The 18,356-nt window shown below is 44.3% G+C and overlaps 1 protein-coding gene across 49 annotated transcripts in view; it reads right to left on the minus strand.

Moving 5' to 3' along the window:
• Positions 1 to 18,356, minus strand: part of ABLIM1 (actin binding LIM protein 1) — a 328,684-nt gene that overhangs the window by 46,468 nt on the left and 263,860 nt on the right. For 31 of the 49 annotated variants that reach the window (XM_086377832.1, XM_086377830.1, XM_086377829.1 and 28 more), the window contains 2 exons: positions 8,137 to 8,224; positions 4,745 to 4,803 (listed from right to left, as the gene is read on the minus strand). In XM_086377832.1, coding sequence (XP_086233958.1) covers positions 4,745 to 4,803; positions 8,137 to 8,224 — 147 coding nt within the window. Of the gene's footprint in view, positions 1 to 1,167; positions 1,252 to 4,744; positions 4,804 to 8,136; positions 8,225 to 18,356 lie in introns of all 49 variants that reach the window. The other 18 variants (XM_086377828.1, XM_086377826.1, XM_086377805.1 and 15 more) reach the window with 1 other exon arrangement.

An 18,356-nucleotide genomic window follows, 5' to 3' on the forward strand; every position in this document is an offset into this window, starting at 1 on the left:
AGACTAAAGAGCTGTGTGGCAACCCTGAGTGTCAACAGAGCTGCATGATGGGTTTCATCTGGACAGAGCTGGGGCCGTGAAAGTCACTTGTAACTTAACGGGCCAAGGTTTCAACTGATTCTCAGAAACCCCGAAAGAAGGTCAAGCGTGTGCAGGGAACACAATCTCCTGCCTCGCTGCTCATCTGGAGAGCTGGCTGAAGACTGTCCCAGGTTCCAGGGGATGCTCTGGAGAGATGGTGCCGCCCTTACACCCTGTCTCTTCCTTGGGCACCATCAGACTTGGCCAGTATTTCATGCTCTCCTCTTTGTGTCTTCCCAGCTCTCTCTCTCACTCTCCCCTTGTAGGACAGTGGAAAGAACATGAGTTACTGGCTCCAATCTCAGCTCTTCCACTTACCACTGGGAGAACTCTGGGGAAGTTAGTTCACTATGATGGTCTCAGTCTTTCCATCTGTAAGATGGGAATCAGGACAGCTACTTGGCAGGGATTCTTAAGGAGAGCCATTGAGAGAGTATGTCAGTTTCTCGCCTCTGCAGAGCTGTAGCTAGTCTTATTTGTTCTCTTTTCCACTTTGCCACTCCTTCCTCGAGCCAAACCTCTCCTTCCCCAAGTACTGCATTTCCCCAGCTCCACACTTCTGTTGCTCTTTTCGTCAGGCCCACCCCTTTCTCATCAACTCTATGTGTTCAAATCCCATCCAGCCTCCAAAACTCAACTCAGAGACCACTTCTCCCAGGAAGCGCCCCTTGAGCCCCTTTCCCTCACCTGACCTGCCTTGATGTTTATGATCCCTATGCCGTGATATGTTTCAATATCTTTTAATAATTATGTACCTGTCTTTTCTTCCTTACTGTACCTGGGTACTTGGCAAATATTTGTTCAGTGAACAAATGTGTGAATAGAGTACAGGACCGAAACAGTGGTTTCCAATGAGCTCGCTGTCCTGAAGACAATGCTTTAGCCACCACTCTAAATGAAAACATTGTCTAGAGCAGGAAACAGCCAGAATCAGAATGTGAGATGCACTCCGTGGGGTGAGAAAAAGCATCTGCCTCCATGGGAGCCCAGAGTTATGTGGGGAAAGCAGCAAGGGGAGGAAAAGCGACAGAAGCCTGGGGCCCCCGGCACAGCGGCCCCGAGCCTCAGCTCAGACATGGTGCCAACCTGCAGACACGGGGACCGTCCTGTGCGTCGAATCAGACTTTTGGGATAAAAGAAATCAGACGGAGATCGACGGATGTTTGGGGGCTGTCGTGAAACATGAAAAAGGGAAGAGTGAAGAAAGAAATAGCCTCGATTCAGAAACACTATCAACAAAAATACCTTTAGGAAAGCTAATTTGATAAGTGATAAGTGACATCAGGTTTTCCCTGGTGGCTCAGTGGTAAAGAACCCACTTGCCAATGCAGGAGACTGGGTCGGGAAGGTCCCCTGGGAAGAGAAAATGGCAGCCCACTCCAGTATTCTTGCCTGGAAAATCCCATAGACAGAGGAGCCTGGTGGGCTAGTGCTTGGGATCACAAAGAGTTGGACATGACTGAGCAACTAAACAACAGCAACGATGTGGAATCACTTTAGTCGGGGGTGGGGTGTGTGTGTGTGTGTATTTTTAAAGTCCATGTTGAAAGCATAGTAACTGGTCTTCATTTTCTTTCTCTTTTGGCCACCCCACGTGGCTTACGGGATCTTAGTTCTCCAATCTGTGATTGAATCCATGCCTTCAGCAGTAAAAGTGCCAAGTCCTAACAATGAGACTTACAGGGAATTCCCTAACTGGTCTTTACGTTACAGTATATTTACCTATGTTCCAACCTTCCCCCTCCCCATCATTCCTTTCCATTTATTTTGGCTGAAATATTCTTACATATGAAGAGTTAGAAGGCAATGAAGCTACTGACAGATGTTCTTGAGAGTCTGTTATTACAAACACCCCACCAGTTCTTGAAATCTGGAGAATGTGGATGACTCAGTGGGTTGTTGAAAGATCCTTAAAACATTTTCATTTTGCTATGGTAACTGAACTGATGTGACACCGGGAAAAAGGCCTGAAAGTCCTGGCGCAAGGCTGTCCTGCATAGACACACCCTTAAGAGAGCACAAGAGTTGCTCCTTCTTCAAAATCTAGCCTCTTTTTTAAATCCCATCAGCATCAACATGTGCCCCACTTGGGGTGCATCAGAACCTCATCTTCTTAGAGGTACATCACCCATACTACCGAGTGAGTGAGCTGGGGGCCGGCCAGACCTCCCAAGTGGTAAATGCTGGCTTTAGGAGAAAAAAGTTTCACTAAAGGGAGAAAAAACTACAGCTCCTCTCGGCCAGAATGAGTGGAAGTATCTCACTAGTTGTTTTCATAATCTTATCCAAAGAGTTCCATCAAGATGCGATCAAGAGGGTTGATTTTTTTGAAGCCATTTTAGTAGGACAATCTGCAAATTCAAGCAGTCCTTACAGAGAAAGGACACATTCCATTCAGTCTGGCCTCGTTAGCATTCCTCTCTTTGTCTCCCAGAAGACTTCATCAGGGATGGAATAAAAATGATTATTCAACCACCAAGGGCAACACTGTAAAGCCAGTGCAGACCACTAGCTACGAGGCTGGTTTGGGGAGAGCATCTACAAGTTACACAGTGAATTCTGCATCCCTGTGATTAAAGTGACAGTAAGCACTATCTTTAAGGTGCCAGCATTTTATAACGATAACCCGCTTCAAAGCATCCATGACTCATCAAAAATCCCAGAGGCTGGCAACTTCCAGCGTGCACCTGTCTGACTGACAGATGAGAGGGCTAGGTACACACGCTCAAGCTGAAGTTCTATGTCGAAACAGAGATCAAATCATCCTGCTGCTGCTGCTGCTAAGTCACTTCAGTCATGTCCGACTCTGTGCGACCCCATAGACGGCAGCCCACCAGGCTCCCCCGACCCTGGGATTCCCCAGGCAAGAACACTGGAGTGGGTTGCCATTTCCTTCTCCAAGCACGGAAATGAAAAGTGAAAGTGAAGTCGCTCAGTCATGTCCGACTCTTAGCGACCCCATGGACTGCAGCCTACCAGGCTCCTCCATCCATGGGATTTTCCAGGCAAGAGTACTAGAGGGGGTGCCATCGCCTTCTCTGCAAATCATCCTAATATTGGTGAACAAGTTTCTCTCCAGTTTGTCTGGTCTTTACTCCATTATTTTGAGAAAAAGTGATTTTTCCCCCTCCACTTAAAGTCTGCTCATGTTAACTGAATTTTAAGACATCCGTTTTTATTCAGGGTCACAGGCAAGGGACAAGTTTCTAAATTATGCAAATGACAAAATATCTCCATCTGATCTTACAGATGCCAGTTGAAAAAACAAAAGCAGAGGAAATAGAGCTTCTAGGCAGACAAGAGCTTCACTGAGAATAAATAAAAGATATTGAAAAATGAAAATAAGAGCTGTCATTCCCAGGGGTGGCAGGCCAAAAAAAAATGGGGGGGGGGGGTTCTGATAATCATTTCTCTGAAGCCAAGTCACTCCTTCACAAATGACACGTTAGTAATCAGGCCACAATGATGTAGCAGCTGTGTGACTGCTGGGGATCACATATATAGCTTCTTGCAACTGCTAACAGCAGATCAAGAAGAAATGATTCCACATTCTAGAATATTGCTGTTCAGTTGCTAAGTCGTGTCCGACTCTTTGTGACCCCATCAATTGCAGCACACCAGGCCTCCCTGTCTTTCACTATCTCCTGCAGCTTGCTCAAACTCATCTCCATTGAGTTGGTCATGCTACCTAACCATCTCATCTATAGCATGGCTTCAAAAAATAAATTTGGTCCATTCTTTTCCCTGAAACACCAGGTGGTGTAGTCCAGCTGTTTCAAAGGGAACCACTAAGGTAGTTAAATGAAGGGACTGTGGACTGGGGTCTAGTCTGATTACTGCTCTGAAAAATACTTCACAGCCCAAGCGAAAAACTAGGGGAATCTGAGTAAGAAACAGATTATGATCATGGCCCTGCAGCTGTGTACAGCTCTTTGCTTCTGAAACAGGTAGAATATTGTCTCCTGGCGGTGATCTGAGAACAGACTAAGATCAAGGGAAGGCTTTAGAATTGAGAGAAATGCTAAAAAACCAAAGGAAAGAAAGAAAAAACAGGTGAAAGATAGAGTCTATCCTCCGTGTGATCCATGTTCCAGGGAGTTTTGAAAATATTTTGATGCTACCTAAGGTTTCAGTTACAAAAACAATCAAGGACACTTGTTCCCACTGACTCGTCTGAGCTCATCATGATTTTCCCCAAAGGTTTTTTATCTAACAAATCATCAGCTTTTGGAGATGGAGGCTACTTGGTGAACTTGGATTTGAGAGGCCAATCAAATGTAGCAAGAGCTGAGCAATGGCTGCAGAGTTTGGATTGAGTGATGTGATGGATGAAGTACAAAAAACATCCTCCTCTGGTGAGGAAGTCACCAGATATTGGACCTAGAACTTGACTTTGCCCCTTGAATGCTTTCCTAAGAACCTGATTCATGAAGCGAGGGTTATTTTGTCTAACACAAGCACTTGAAACAAGAATCACCATCAATGGAAGGTAGGAGGAAACCTCTTTTTCTGGCCAAATGGCCTTTCTACTTGGTCTGTGATAGAAGGGGAAAAAAAAGTCCTAAGAAGCAATTTCACCCAAACTGCAGTCCCAAGAATCAGTGACCGTCAACACGATGGACAGCAAGTACCTCTGCCATCACAGTGCCAAAGCCTTCCTTACCCGCAGCTTTTCCTCAGTCTTGGTTGATTGCTTACAGTCGGGATGCCAAACGGTAGAACCTGGAAAGACAATGCACATCTAAGAGTAAAGGAAATGGAAAGCAGCCACTGTCCTATTACACAGAACTTCTGAGAGAGGCCCTGTGCCCAAGTGAACCATGATAGCTCAAATTCCAGGTGAGTTTTCTGCGTCTAGTCTGAGCTTGTTCTTAACAGTTATAATCCTAGCCCACAGAGGCCCCTCATCTGGCACAAGAGTGTCTTGATGAAAGAGACATTTAGTTCTCAACTGGGCAGTGTTTTTTTTTTCCCAAATGTTATCATTGTCCTTTGGGGACTTCCCTGGTGGCTCAGATGGTAAAGAATCTGCCTGCAATGTGGGAGACCAGGGTTCAATCCCTGGGTTGGGAAGATCCCCTGGAGAAGGTCAGGGGATCTACACACTCCAGTACCTGGAGAATTCCATGGGCAGAGGAGCCTGGCAGGCTACAGTCCATGGGGTCACAAAGAGTCCGTATTGAGCAACTAAGTTTCATTTTTCATTTTCATTATTCTTTAAAAGTAATGTCTGTGTACTTCCCAATATCTACTTTTAATTTCAGAAATATAAGCCATAAGCCATGTTTATATAACATCAAAACAACCAAGCAATTTAGATGAGGGCAATAAAGTCAAACCAGATCATCTATATCCAGAAGCAAAACGCACCAAATTTTTTTTGTTGCTTCAATTATACAGTTACCTACACAGACACAGGAAATCAATCCAACTAGCAGAAAGTTTGAAACTTACACTACAAATCCACAAGTTTTCCTTTAACTTTTTAACCTTTTAGTTAACTTTAAAAGGTCTTTACTTTTAAACTAGTGAAGTTACTACTTAAGTGTTGTTTTCTGGTCCTGGGTCAATGCCTCACTTTACAGGAATTTAAGGCGCTTTCTTGGATGGTACCAGTATCACAGAACTAAGCAAAACACTTATATCCAATAGAAAGCTCTTTTCTTATAAGAATTCAATGCCTGCCTATGCAATTTTTTTTGCCTAGGTATACAGTGTATGTAACTCACGGCTAAGGTCTACATGTAAGTCCTACGTTCACACAAGAATACGTTCACACGCGGGAATGGTGGAAGACTTTGAAGAGGGACTTAAAACGACTTCAGCAGATAGTTACTAAGTTGAAAACAGGTTTTTTTTGCCTAAATTTGTAAATTCATTCTGGCTACATTTAAATTGTTAAAAGAGTCATGAGGTTGTCTGTGCAGGACAATGTCAATGATATAAACTTAATATGAGTCTCTGTATGAATATTTTATGCTTTACATTTCACTGTTGAACTCTTTCTCTCCTGAAAAGCTATCAAATTAAAATAACTCTTGAATTATTTTACACCACTGAGCTAAAAATACTATTAAATTGATGACAGTGTAAATACATTTTATATCAGAATAATACTTTAATCCCTATTTAGCAGTCATTTCTATCTTGCTTAACCCAGGGCCAAAAAATCAAACCAAAGCCAGACAGACACATAGTCCATTCAGCACTGGCTTTTACTCTGAGGCTGGCTTCAAAGCACAGAAATCCTCTTAATGTGGAGAGCCGGGGGGAGGTAGGGTGGGCAGCAGGGCTGGAAGCGGAGCAGGGTGCACTGCAGAGGTTCTACTGAGTGGACATCCTGGCCCAGAACCCTGGGGGTGCACAAGGCATTGAACTGTCCTCCAGAGGTCACACACACAGGGAATGCAAGCCAGAGAGAACATGAGATGCTGGGGAAGATGAAGCTGCTCATTGTTCAAGGATGTGCTGAGAGCACAGGCAAAGAACACCAGAGCCCAACTCCAGCAAAGATTCACGATGCTCAAATGCGGAACATAGCCCAAATTCCCAGCGTTGTTTATCTATAGTATGAATGTGCTGTACTTGTGTACAGCCTGAAATCACCCTCTTTACTCAGCTTGCAGAACTCTGTGAACATACAGAGGTGCACCCAGAGCCCTGAGTCTCAGTTCTTAGCAGACACTCTTGGGGTGATGTACACTCTTGGGTCTTTGATGGTGAGTGCAGTGACTGACACATTAGATCTAAAACAGCCTGGAGACCAACTGAAGAATAAATCTGCTCCATGCTGAACATGTAAAGTGACACCTGTCTACTGCTCCCAAGGATTCACAGTTTGTCCTGGGAAGAAATGTGTCATATAAAGCCCATATGAGACCACAGATTTGGGGCTTGTCACTTGCCTTCATCAGGCCCTTTAAAATTCAGCGAGATTTTCCACTGTAATTTTTTCAGAGAAATCATTCTAAAGCTAAAAAGGATGTCTGGGTTGTCAATTTCTCATACAGCTAGCGTTCTTTAAGGGGAGAGTAGCCAAAGCTTTGATCTAGTACTCAAGAATCGTTTCTGGAGACTTTTCTTAGTTTCGTAAAAACAAAAATCAAGAGCAAAGCAAACCATTCATTAAAACTACACATAGTGTTATGTGCAGAGATGAAGAAATGACATGCAAAGGCCAATGAGAACCAGTAATTAGCAAACTGAACAAGCAATAGCTCTTATATTCTTGCTAATTTTACTGATCAGCCCTTGTCTATTTAATGACTCTTTCCAGCTAAAAATAGTAAAATGCTTGCACAGATGGTACTGTTTGACTGGAGGAGAATCCTTCCCTAAAACTCTCTTAAAAGCTTCAGAATTTTAGAGGAGATAAAAGCTAATCATAGCTGTACATAGGGAAAATTTCTCAAAATTATTTTCATTAAAAAGAATTGAATGGCCCTCTGGTAATGAGCATTTCCTTGGCATCAGAAACCTCTCAACTTCGCTGTCAGGAACTTTGGGTGTGTTCTCTCTCACTCTCTGTCCTTCTCTCTTTCACTATGACAGCGATCTCATCTTCATGGGATGAAGAACATCTGTGATGTAATTCGCCAAATATGAAATTTTCTTCTTCCTAAAAGCCTGGATAAGAGCATACTGGGAGGCCCCCCAAAATCCTTCTCCCAGGAAAGTAAAGTGAGAAAAACCAAGTATTATAACCATCCAGTATGTAACATTTCTAGACATTCATTTCCTCTTTTGATCTTTTGTTTCCCAAGCATATTCCTGGGGGTTGGGGGTTCCTGAGGCCTAGCTGATCTTTCCTCCTGCCTTATCTCCATGGCATCAAGTTCAATCCATTCATCCATAAGCAATCCACTCGTTTGTTAACAGCCTCAGGGGCTCACTGCCAGCATGTCAATTGCTTGGCTGATTAATACTAACTGATGAGGTCACATTTGGCTACATTCATTTGGGATCTGGGTAGCCTTGCAGCTAATGAAATGCCTCCTTCTCTTCAAAACAAACAAACATAGCCCAGTTTTCTCTCCCCACTCCAGACCACCTTACCTTGCAGATACATTTCCTCTCCTTCTGTGAACATCTGGTTGCATCTGCTGCATCGTGCACAACTCGGGTGGTAATGTTTGTCACCCGCCTGTAAGAGAAGAGGTAGCAAATGTTCAGTCTATCGCTGGGCACTGTCCCAGCCTCTTCTCTGCACATGGCAATTTGAGGAAAAGAGAAAAAAGCTAAGGCGGGAAAGATAATTGTCTGACTGACCAAACTTTTCATACCAACAGCCTTAGAAGCTGAAGCCAATGGCACTGGCCCCACAAGGGGCTCAAAGATCAGTGCTCGTGTCTGCCACGTGGGGCTGCCTTGCCTCTTGGGGTTTCTGGCATGCAGTTGTCTCTTGGCTTAGGCTCTCCTGGATAGTTGCCAATTACACACCATGTGCCTGACATAAGTCTACTCCATCTCCCCAAAAAGTTCACCTCGAAAACATTAACATCCAAATTGACGTTGGAGACCAGTGTTGGTTTGTACTGCTGCTGCTGCTGCTAAGTTGCTTCAGTCATGTCCAACTCTGGGGGACCCCATAGATGGCAGCCCACTAGGCTCCCCCATCCCTGGGATTCTCCAGGCAAGAACACAGGAGTGGGTTGCCATTTCCTTCTCCAATGCATGAAAGTGAAAAGTGAAAGTGAAGTCACTCAGTGGTGTCCGACTCTTTGCGACCCCATGGACTGCAGCCTACCAGGCTCCCCCATCCATGGGAGTTTCCAGGCAAGAGTACTGGAGTGGGGTGCCATTGCCTTCTCTGTGGTTTGTACTAAAGCAATAGAAAGAAAGGATCCTATTTAGTAGGTCCTTTTCTAGCTAAGCTGGTTTTAGAAAAGACAGAGGAACCAGAGATCAAATTGCCAACATCCACGGGATCATGGAAAAAGCAAGAGAGTTCCAGAAAGGCATCTATTTCTGCTTTATTGACTATGCCAAAGCCTTTGACTGTGTGGATCACAATAAACTGTGGAAAATTATGAAAGAGATGGGAATACCAGACCACCTGATCTGCCTCTTGAGAAATGTGTATGCAGGTCAGGAAGCAACAGTTAGAATTGGACATGGAACAACAGATTGGTTACAAATAGGAAAAAGAGTTCGTCAAGGCTGTATATTGTCACCCTGTTCATTTAACTTATATGCAGAGTACATCATGAGAAATGCTGGACTGGAAGAAACACAAGCTGGAATCAAGATTGCTGGGAGAAATATCAATAACCTCAGATATGCAGATGACACAACCCTTATGGCAGAAAGTTAAGAGGAACTCAAAAGCCTCTTGATGAAAGTGAAAGAGGAGAGTGAAAAAGTTGGCTTAAAGCTCAACATTCAGAAAATGAAGATCATGGCATCCGGTCCCATCACTTCATGGGAAATAGATGGGGAAACACTGGAAACAGTGTTAGACTTTATTTTTCTGGGCTCCAAAATCACTACAGATGGTGACTGCAGCCATGAAATTAAAAGACACTTACTCCTTGGAAGGAAAGTTATGACCAACCTAGATAGCATATTGAAAAGCAGAGACATTACTTTGCCAACAAAGGTCCGTCTAGTCAAGGCTATGGTTTTTCTTGTGGTCATGTATGGATGTGAGAGTTGGACTGTAAAGAAGGCTGAGTGCTGAAGAATTGATGCTTTTGAACTGTGGTGTTGGAGAAGACTCTTGAAAGTCCCTTGGACTGCAAGGAGATCCAACCAGTCCATTCTGAAGGAGATCAACCCTGGGATTTCTTTGGAAGGAATGATGCTGAAGCTGAAACTCCAGTACTTTGGCCACCTCATGCGAAGAGTTGACTCATTGGAAAAGACTCTGATGCTGGGAGGGATTGGGGGCAGGAGGAGAAGGGGACGACAGAGGATGAGATGGCTGGATGGCATCACTGACTCGATGGACGTGAGTGTAAGTGAACTCTGGGAGTTGGTGATGGACAGGGAGGCCTGGCATGCTGCAATTCATGGGGTCGCAAAGAGTTGGACACGTCTGAGTGACTGATCTGATCTGATCTTTCTAGCTAAAGCAGGCTTCCCTGGTGGCTCAGACTGTAAAGTGTCTGCCTGCAATGTGGGAGACCTGGGTTTGATCCCTGGGTCAGGAAGATCCCCTGGAGAAGAAAATGGCAGTCCACTCCAGTAGTCTTATCTGAAAAACTCCATGGACTAAGGAGCCTGGTAGGCTACAGTCCACAGGGTCGCAAAGAGTCAGACACGATTGAGCGAATTCACTTCACTTTCTAGCTAAACAGTATGAAAATAATATAATCTGCCCAGCTTACATCAAGATGAGAAAACCATAGTAAAAGATATCATCCACTGCTTTTTAATTTTGGAAAGAGGCCTAACTTGCCTCTCTGCTGCATATGATAATCTTCTGCCAATTTCTCATTTTAATTGTTTTCTGAAGAAGGCATTTTATTGAGGCAGCTCTGCATTATTCATGGGCATGTCACTTTCTTAAATATGACAGATGCCACCATAGCAGGTGTTGACTTCCCCAAAGCGAAATGTCACTGGACCCAGGGACAATTCTCTAGACAGGTGCCAAGTCACATTAGAGTCATGCTCCAAATACATGCCTGACAAAATGAAATCCTTTCGTTCATAGTTCAGCAGAAAGTCTCACCACCTAAAAATTATCAAATGTACTCTGCAATTAAATCATGTCCTCAGTCAACCGTGAAAACACTTCTTTTGCATTAGCTGTGCACAAGGCAGTGCTGAGAGCCTCGAGTTAGAAGTGGCTTCACCCTGTGCCTGCGTGAAATCTCCACAGGAAGTCAGAGGTCAGGTGGTGATTTCTTTCTCACACCCTCCTGTGCAAACTATGAAACCACTTGGCCACTAGAGTGTGAAATGGTGGTCAGCTACTCAAGATAACCCAGTGGGGGAAAAAAGTTGAAGTTATTTAAAACTAGAAGCCAGGAATGAATTCTTTTCAGTGGTGCCTGCCAGAAAATTCCAGAACTAGAATTTTGTTCTTATCCATACAGCATTATGTATTTATCTGGGGGGAGGGGTATAGGATACGTTAACACAAAGTGACTCTTTGCCTTAGGCCAGCCAGGGTTCAATGTGAGTGAAGGGAGGACGAGAGCAAATATTACTCAGTGTTAAACGCTGTTGAGTCAGCTGGGAGATTAACGCTGGGAGGTCCCAGGCAGTGAGGACAATCTCTGAATTCTCAAGGAAAATGTAGAGGAAACAGTTAAGGCCCCTTGACAGGAGTCTGGTGTAGTCTGCAGTGAAAGGCACACCCCTCACTAAGCTAGCAGTAGAAGTTTCTGCGAGCTGATAAAATGGATCCACCATACTTAGTGCTGCAATGTTACAGACATTCTCATTAAAGACAGGAAGCAGGCAGAGATGTACACTTTGACCAGTGTTTTTCTTTACTGTTTTTCCTAGCCAATGTGACAGATCAAGAACAAGAAATAAGTACAAAAGTCAAGAGTTCAGTCGAGTAGCTAGATAAAAATTTAACACATATGTAAAAACCAATAGTTTTTCTATTCATTAACAATACAAATTAAGCCTAGGTGATGAGAAAACAGGTCCCCATTTGTAAATAAATATTTCAGTGCAAGATCTACACAAGGAAAACAGCTGAATCTAACTGATGGGCATGAAAGACTTAAATAAAGACATATGGTATTTATGGAAGGAAAAAGTAAATATCGTGAAGTTGCCAAATTATGTAAAATGAGCCTATGAATGCAACAAATTCTCAATCAAAATATGAACAGGAGTTTCTTTTATGTAAACTGACAAGCCAATTTTATAAGTTTACATGGAAGACAAAAATGCAGGAAAATATAAAAGATTATTATCCAAAATATACAACAAGCATCTACAATGAACACTAAATGGCAATATAGGCAAAAGGCAATTTCTGGAGGAAATATAGATTACCCTGAAAATAAAGAATTAGCTCAACCCCATCAGGAATCATGGAAACACAATTTAGAAGAAGAGTATTTTTCTTCAACAAATTGGCAAAGTTAAAAAGAAGACTAAGGTGAGGGACTTCACTGGTGGTCCAGTGGTTAAGAATCCACCTGCCAGTGCAGGGGACACAGGCTCAATCCCTGGTCTGAGAAGATTCCGCATGCTATGAGGCAACCAAGCCTGTGCGCTGGAACTACTGAAACCCAGGCGCTCTAGAGCCTGCTCTGAAACAAGGGAAGCACCGCGATGCAAAGCCTGTGCACCCCAACGAGAGAGCAGCCCACACGCGCGGCAACTACAGAAAGTCTGCGTGTGTAAACCCCAGTGTAGCCAAAAATAAATAAATAATTCAATTTAAAAAAGACTAATGTGAAACAGGCCTTCTCACATACTGTCAGTGAGCAAAATTCTTTTTGGAAAGCAATACTTAAATTTAATGTGTGCACACTACTCCCTGATGAACAATTCCACTTGTAAAAGCCACTCTACAGAAATTCTCACACCTGTGTCCAAAAGTATTAAGGATATTTGGTGTTGGATTATTTATAACGGCAAAGAACAAGGAAACAGAAGCCTAGATAAGAAACTGGTGAAACAAAATATTGACTCATATGTAGCCATTAAAAGGATGAAGCGAAGCTATATATACTTACATGGAAAGAGTTCAAACTAATAAGAGAAAAAACTCAAACAGAAAAACAATACCTATGATACAGCCACATACAGCTGTGGTCAAAAGTGTGGAGATACTGGGTAAGTCTGGCTGGATTGAAATCCAGTTTCAGCACTATGTGGTCCTATGAAGGCGACAATCTCTCTAACCTTCACTTCCACATCTGTAAAATGGGTAGAATAATAGCATTTATCTCATGGAGCCGATGAGAGAGGACTAGTGTATTTCCTGGCATGCCCCACTCTCGCCAACACTGACCACCAGTCCTGTAAGTCAGGCACAGTTACTATTGTTTAAGCCTAAGAAGACACACACACACATACTTATATTGATTTTATATGTGTGTCCTGCCCAGAGAGAAGGTGGGGAGAAGGCACGCCAATTAGTTTTCTGTGGTTCTTTGTGGAGAGAGAGGAAAGAGTACAGGTGGGAACCTAACAACTTCCTTTATATGTTTCTGTATTGCTTTGATCTTTTACAAGAATTCATTTTTATGTTACTGTGTAATAAGGAAATAAAAACGAAGAAGAAAAAAGTCCATTGTCTCTTGGAGTCATTACGTGATCTTGGGCAAACCACACACTCTTGGAAAATCTGCTGTAGAGATGATGGAGTTGATAGCGGCAGCGACAGTAAAAGGGAACATTTTTATTGTGATGATTCGGCGTCAGTCGCTGTTCTCCATATTTCATAAACATTCAGGCGTTCGTTTCACAAGAACCTACTGAGGTTATTACTCCCCACTTTCCAGATAAGGAAGCTGAGGCTTGGAGAGCTTTAGTAAACTTGTCCCTGGTCACACAACTAGAAAGTGGGAGGGCCAGGGTGCGAACCCAGGTGGTCTGACTCTGGAGCGTGAGTCCCTAACTAGAATCACAGCTAATCGCCATACAGTACCTCACGGCTGTATCCACCTCACAGGGATGCTAGGGTGAACGATCGGATGACATTGACAATGCTGTGATTCACTGCATACAACAATAACAGGAAGACAATGTAATGAGCTTCTGAACAGAGGTGGTTCTAGGACCATCCACATAAAGAAGGCTTGCTAGTGCAGTCTGGGATGCTGATAAAAGGCTCTCTGGATCCACCCTTGCCCAAGGACAGGCACAGGGGAGTAGCTATTACATGAACTGTCACACAAGATGGGTGGGAGGTTCGGCCAGGACCCCCGTGGCAAGGTTCTGCTCTGCAAATGATTAGCAAAAGCCCTGCTGAGAAACACTGCCAGTGTAACTCCAGGGGCATCGGTCTTGACCTGTGTACTTGCTTCATCCCAAGATGCTGAACATGTCAGGAAATACAGTGAGCCAGGATCGAAGGGCAGTTGCACAGCTGTTCGAAAGTGTGTCTGTGCCACAGTGTGGGCCTGGGGGGATCGGGGGAGGGCACAGGGTCAAGGGCTCGAGATAAGGGAGCCCCCCACCCCCACACGTGTTTCACTTCTTCTCACATGACAGTTCTCAGACAAGCCCTGTGTGCAGGGCCAGGGAAAGTACCAGAGCTGAACACAGACAGGGTTACATGCAAACTAACCAAAGGAAAAAAAAAAACGGATGTAGCTGAATCCAAGGCATTTAAATTAGAGTCATTTTTAGAAGAAGGAAAAGAATTTCAGATAATGAGCAAAATGAGACTAAACAGCACCCAGGGAAGGATGAAGAGGAACACACGATTCATGTGGAGAGGAGGCTGTTGATTGCAAACTTTTAAAGCACTGTGGGCTTTGTTGTGACAGGTGACTCCATAAATGATGGTTACCAAGTACCTGCCCCCAGACTCACATCCTGCAACTCCAGCTCTGCCCCAGCCTGACAGACCAGATGTGTCCTTGGGACTTCCTACAGTTCTGTGGCGAATGGTGACTTTTCATCCATCTTTGTACCCTGTTACTTAAAAAACTACAACCTTATTTATTGTCACACATTCAAAATGCATACGTTAAAAAGTCCACATTCGGACTGGCACTTAACTCTAGTTGAGTTTCATTAAAGCACCTGCATATACAAAGTGCTAGAAATTGCTTGCCTTTAATAGCACTGATTAAGTCACGCTTCTGCGGTTATTATTTCTGTTTAGTTGATCTCTAAATTGAAGTATAAACTTTATCATACAGGCCAGAATTCCATCTGGGGAAACACCATCTGCTACAAGGCAGAATTTGGTGCAAGGCACAAAATTTGTGAAACTTACTATCTGGACGAGGAGAAAGGATCTCTGAGCTCCTTGTGGACACTGGGTGCAGGAAAAGGGCTACAAGATTCAGAATTAGGAGACTGTGGTATCATTTCTTTATTTCTTATTCATGAGACCTCCATTATGTCACTATTTACCATCTCCAAGGCCCTGGCTCTTCCTTTGTAGAAAGTGAAGGGCTGCTGCTGCTAAGTCGCTTCAGTCGTGTCTGACTCTGTGCGACCCTGGACTAGACAATTTCAAGTCCCAGCCTGCTGTAAGATTCTATGATTCTGTGTAAAATCCCACCCCTCTCCAAGCTTACATGGCAGTGTTAACAAAAGAGCAATTTGGGTAGAGAAAGGACATTCTTGATGGCAGAGATTGGAAATGAACCAAAGACCCCATGGTGTGTGAAAGCCAGGAGGAGTTCCGGTACCCTAAGCCCTGTGCTGGGAGGACAGACCACTGTGGGGAGAACAGAGCACTGCGATCACAGACTCCATCCTTGGACAGATAATTCTCTTAGCTCCGGGGTGGCTAACTGTCTGTTTCAGTTTCTCTCCCCCCACCTCCCCACCACCGTTTCTCTTGTAGTACTTTAGTCCTGATATAGCTCAGGAGATATGGAACAGGGTCCTTGAAGTCAGCCTTCAGCCATTTATAGCTCAGACCACACCTCCTTCCCCAAAGGACTTCCGGATGCTTATCGGAGAAGGCTGTGATCTGAAAACAATGAAACAAAAGCCTCAGAGAAAAAGAAAAATCAAAAGGTTTCACTCTCAGGCCAACATGTTCACAGTGATGCAAGCTTCTCAGTAGATAAGGACAAAAGAGAAAATGGGCCACTTTGGTCTCACTGGGTTAAAAAATGGCCACATACAATTGTCACTAGAGAGGCAAGGTTTCCTGATGCTAAATTAGTCACAGGCTGTGAACCTCAACCATGTGCTGAGGTTCCATACAGGCCTGCTCTGTTTCAGGCGTGGCTCCCAGGGCTCTGAGTGACAGGTCTCACACAGCCCTGTGAGGGACGTGTTCTTTTACAACCATGTTCTTCGAACAATGAAACGCTCAGAGAAATGAAAACTCAGAGCAAACAATTTCTCCGAAGCTCCCAGTGCTTCCACAAAGCAGAGCTGGGCTGTGAGTCCTGATTGCCTGACTCCAGGCCTCCTCTTGCATAAACTGCCTCCAAAAAGCCCCAAAGGAATTCTCACAGGGGGAACCTCTGTTCTGGAGCAGCTAACCAACTTCCACACTGATTTCACTGATGGCTGGAAACATCCAAGTAGTTTTTCTTCTATAAAGCCTTGAGAAAAACGGAGGGTATAGACTAAAGGCCACTGAATGAAGTCATTTTCATAGGGGAAGTTAAACTATCAAGGTCTAGGGTGGTAGACCTTTTTAAAAAAGATCTAACTTGACTCAGAGATGATGTTCAGAATACCCCAAAAAAGAAACAAATTGCTTTTCTGTCCCTGCATGCTAAGTCACTTCAGTTTTGCCTGACTCTTTGTGACCCTATGGACTGTAGCCCGCCAGGCTCCTCTGTCCATGAGATTCTCCAGGCAAGAATCCTGGAGTGAGTTGCCATTTCCTCCTCCAGGGAATCTTCCTGACCCAGGGATCAAATCTGTGTCTCTTACAGCTCCTGCAGTGGCAGACAGGTTCTTTACCACCAGCACCACTTGGGAACCCCTGAGACTGCTGCAAACATGGCTCTGGTTGATGATGCTTTCAGGTTTAAGGACACACAAGCATTTGGAGGCCAGTGTGTTGGCCTAGATCGGGGGTTTTCTAACTTTACTGCACATAAGCAACACCCAAGAGACTTTTAAAAATGGATTCAATGGCCCTAGGGTGGGGCACAGAGATCAGCTTCTTTTGTTTTGTAAGCACTGACATAAGTCCATGCAGATCACCGTGAACTGGGGAAACCTGATGGTAGACTAGGAAGCCAAAGGCAGTAACAAGGACGTTGCTTCCCTGGCAGGTGTACGGGTGGGGAGAGAGGCAGAACCACACTAGTTCCTGGTACTTCTCCTGAAGAAAGGCAAGGTGGGGCTAACTCAGGCTTCTTTGCATTTGCTGCTTTTTCCCTTGAAGTGGGAGAGGTTTCCAATGCAACCGGACTAGCTTGATCTCGAAGTTACCACTCACCTGTTCCGGAAGGCTGATTCAGCATTCTGATTGGGCAGGATAATGAGGGTGTGCCTTGGCCCAGAGTTTGGATCCTGGGCAAGATGAATAAATCAGTCTGCCCAGGCAGCTTGCACGAAGCCCAGAGGGCTCTCCATAAGTCTGCAAAGCCAGTCTGCACAGAGACTAGCATGCTGCTGCCCCACTCCCTCACCAACTACAACCCCAACAGTGGCCCCTGCTCCAAATATCAGGGAGAGGGTTCCCCAGAAAAGATGCACAAAATGGTGTGAAGAGATATCCACAAGTGTACTCCAATGCTCTGGTTCCCTTTGACCAGCTCAAAATATAAAAGGATAAAAAAGGCTGCAATATTCCAGTGGAAACGCATATTGGCCTTTTGCAAGTGATTACTGCTGTCTTTATCTCCTTCTAGATATCTCCTTCAAGGAGATAAAACCAGTCAATCCTAAAGGAAATCAGTCCTGAATATTTATTGGAAGGACTGATACTGAAGCTGAATCTCTAATACTTTGGCCACCTGATGCCAAGAACTGACTCACTGGAAAAGACCTTGATGCTGGATAAGATTGAAGGCAGGAGGAGAAGTGGACGACCAAGGATGACATGGTTGGATGGCATCACTGATTTGATGGATATGAGTTTGAGTAAGCTCTGGGAGCTGGATGGACAGAGAAGTCTGGTATACTGTGGTCTATGGGATTGCAAAGAGTTGGACACAACCGAGTGACTGAACTGAACTGAACTATCTCCTTCTAAGGAACTCAGTACAAAAATTTCTAAGTAGTCTTTGCAGTTTAACAGTACAAGATAAGGAGAAGGCAATGGCACCCGACTCCAGTACTCTTGCCTGGAAAATCCCGTGGGCGGAGGAGCCTGGTAGGCTGCAGTCCATGGGGTCGCTAGGAGTCAGACACGACTGAGCGACTTCACTTTAATGCATTGGAGAAGGAAATGGCAGCCCACTCCAGTATTCTTGCCTGGAGAATCCCAGGGATGGGAAAGTCTGGTGGGCGGCCGTCTATGGGGTCACACAGAGTCAAACACAACTGAAGCGGCTTAGCAGCAGCAGCAGCAGCAGCAATAGTACAAGATAAATGTTATCTTTAGATGTGTATATTCCTGTAAGACCTAACCAGTCTCTTTAAATTGATCAACAGGTTCAGTGTAATTGCTACCAAAATCCCAGCCAGATTATTTGTATATTGGGAAGCTGATCCTAAAATGTACATGGCAATGCAAAGGACCTTGGAGAGTTAACAAT

This window comes from Bos grunniens, chromosome 26, assembly GCF_055505025.1.
Source record: "Bos grunniens cultivar Pamir isolate PY7600 chromosome 26, Bosgru_T2T1.0, whole genome shotgun sequence".
NCBI lineage: Eukaryota > Metazoa > Chordata > Mammalia > Artiodactyla > Bovidae > Bos > Bos grunniens.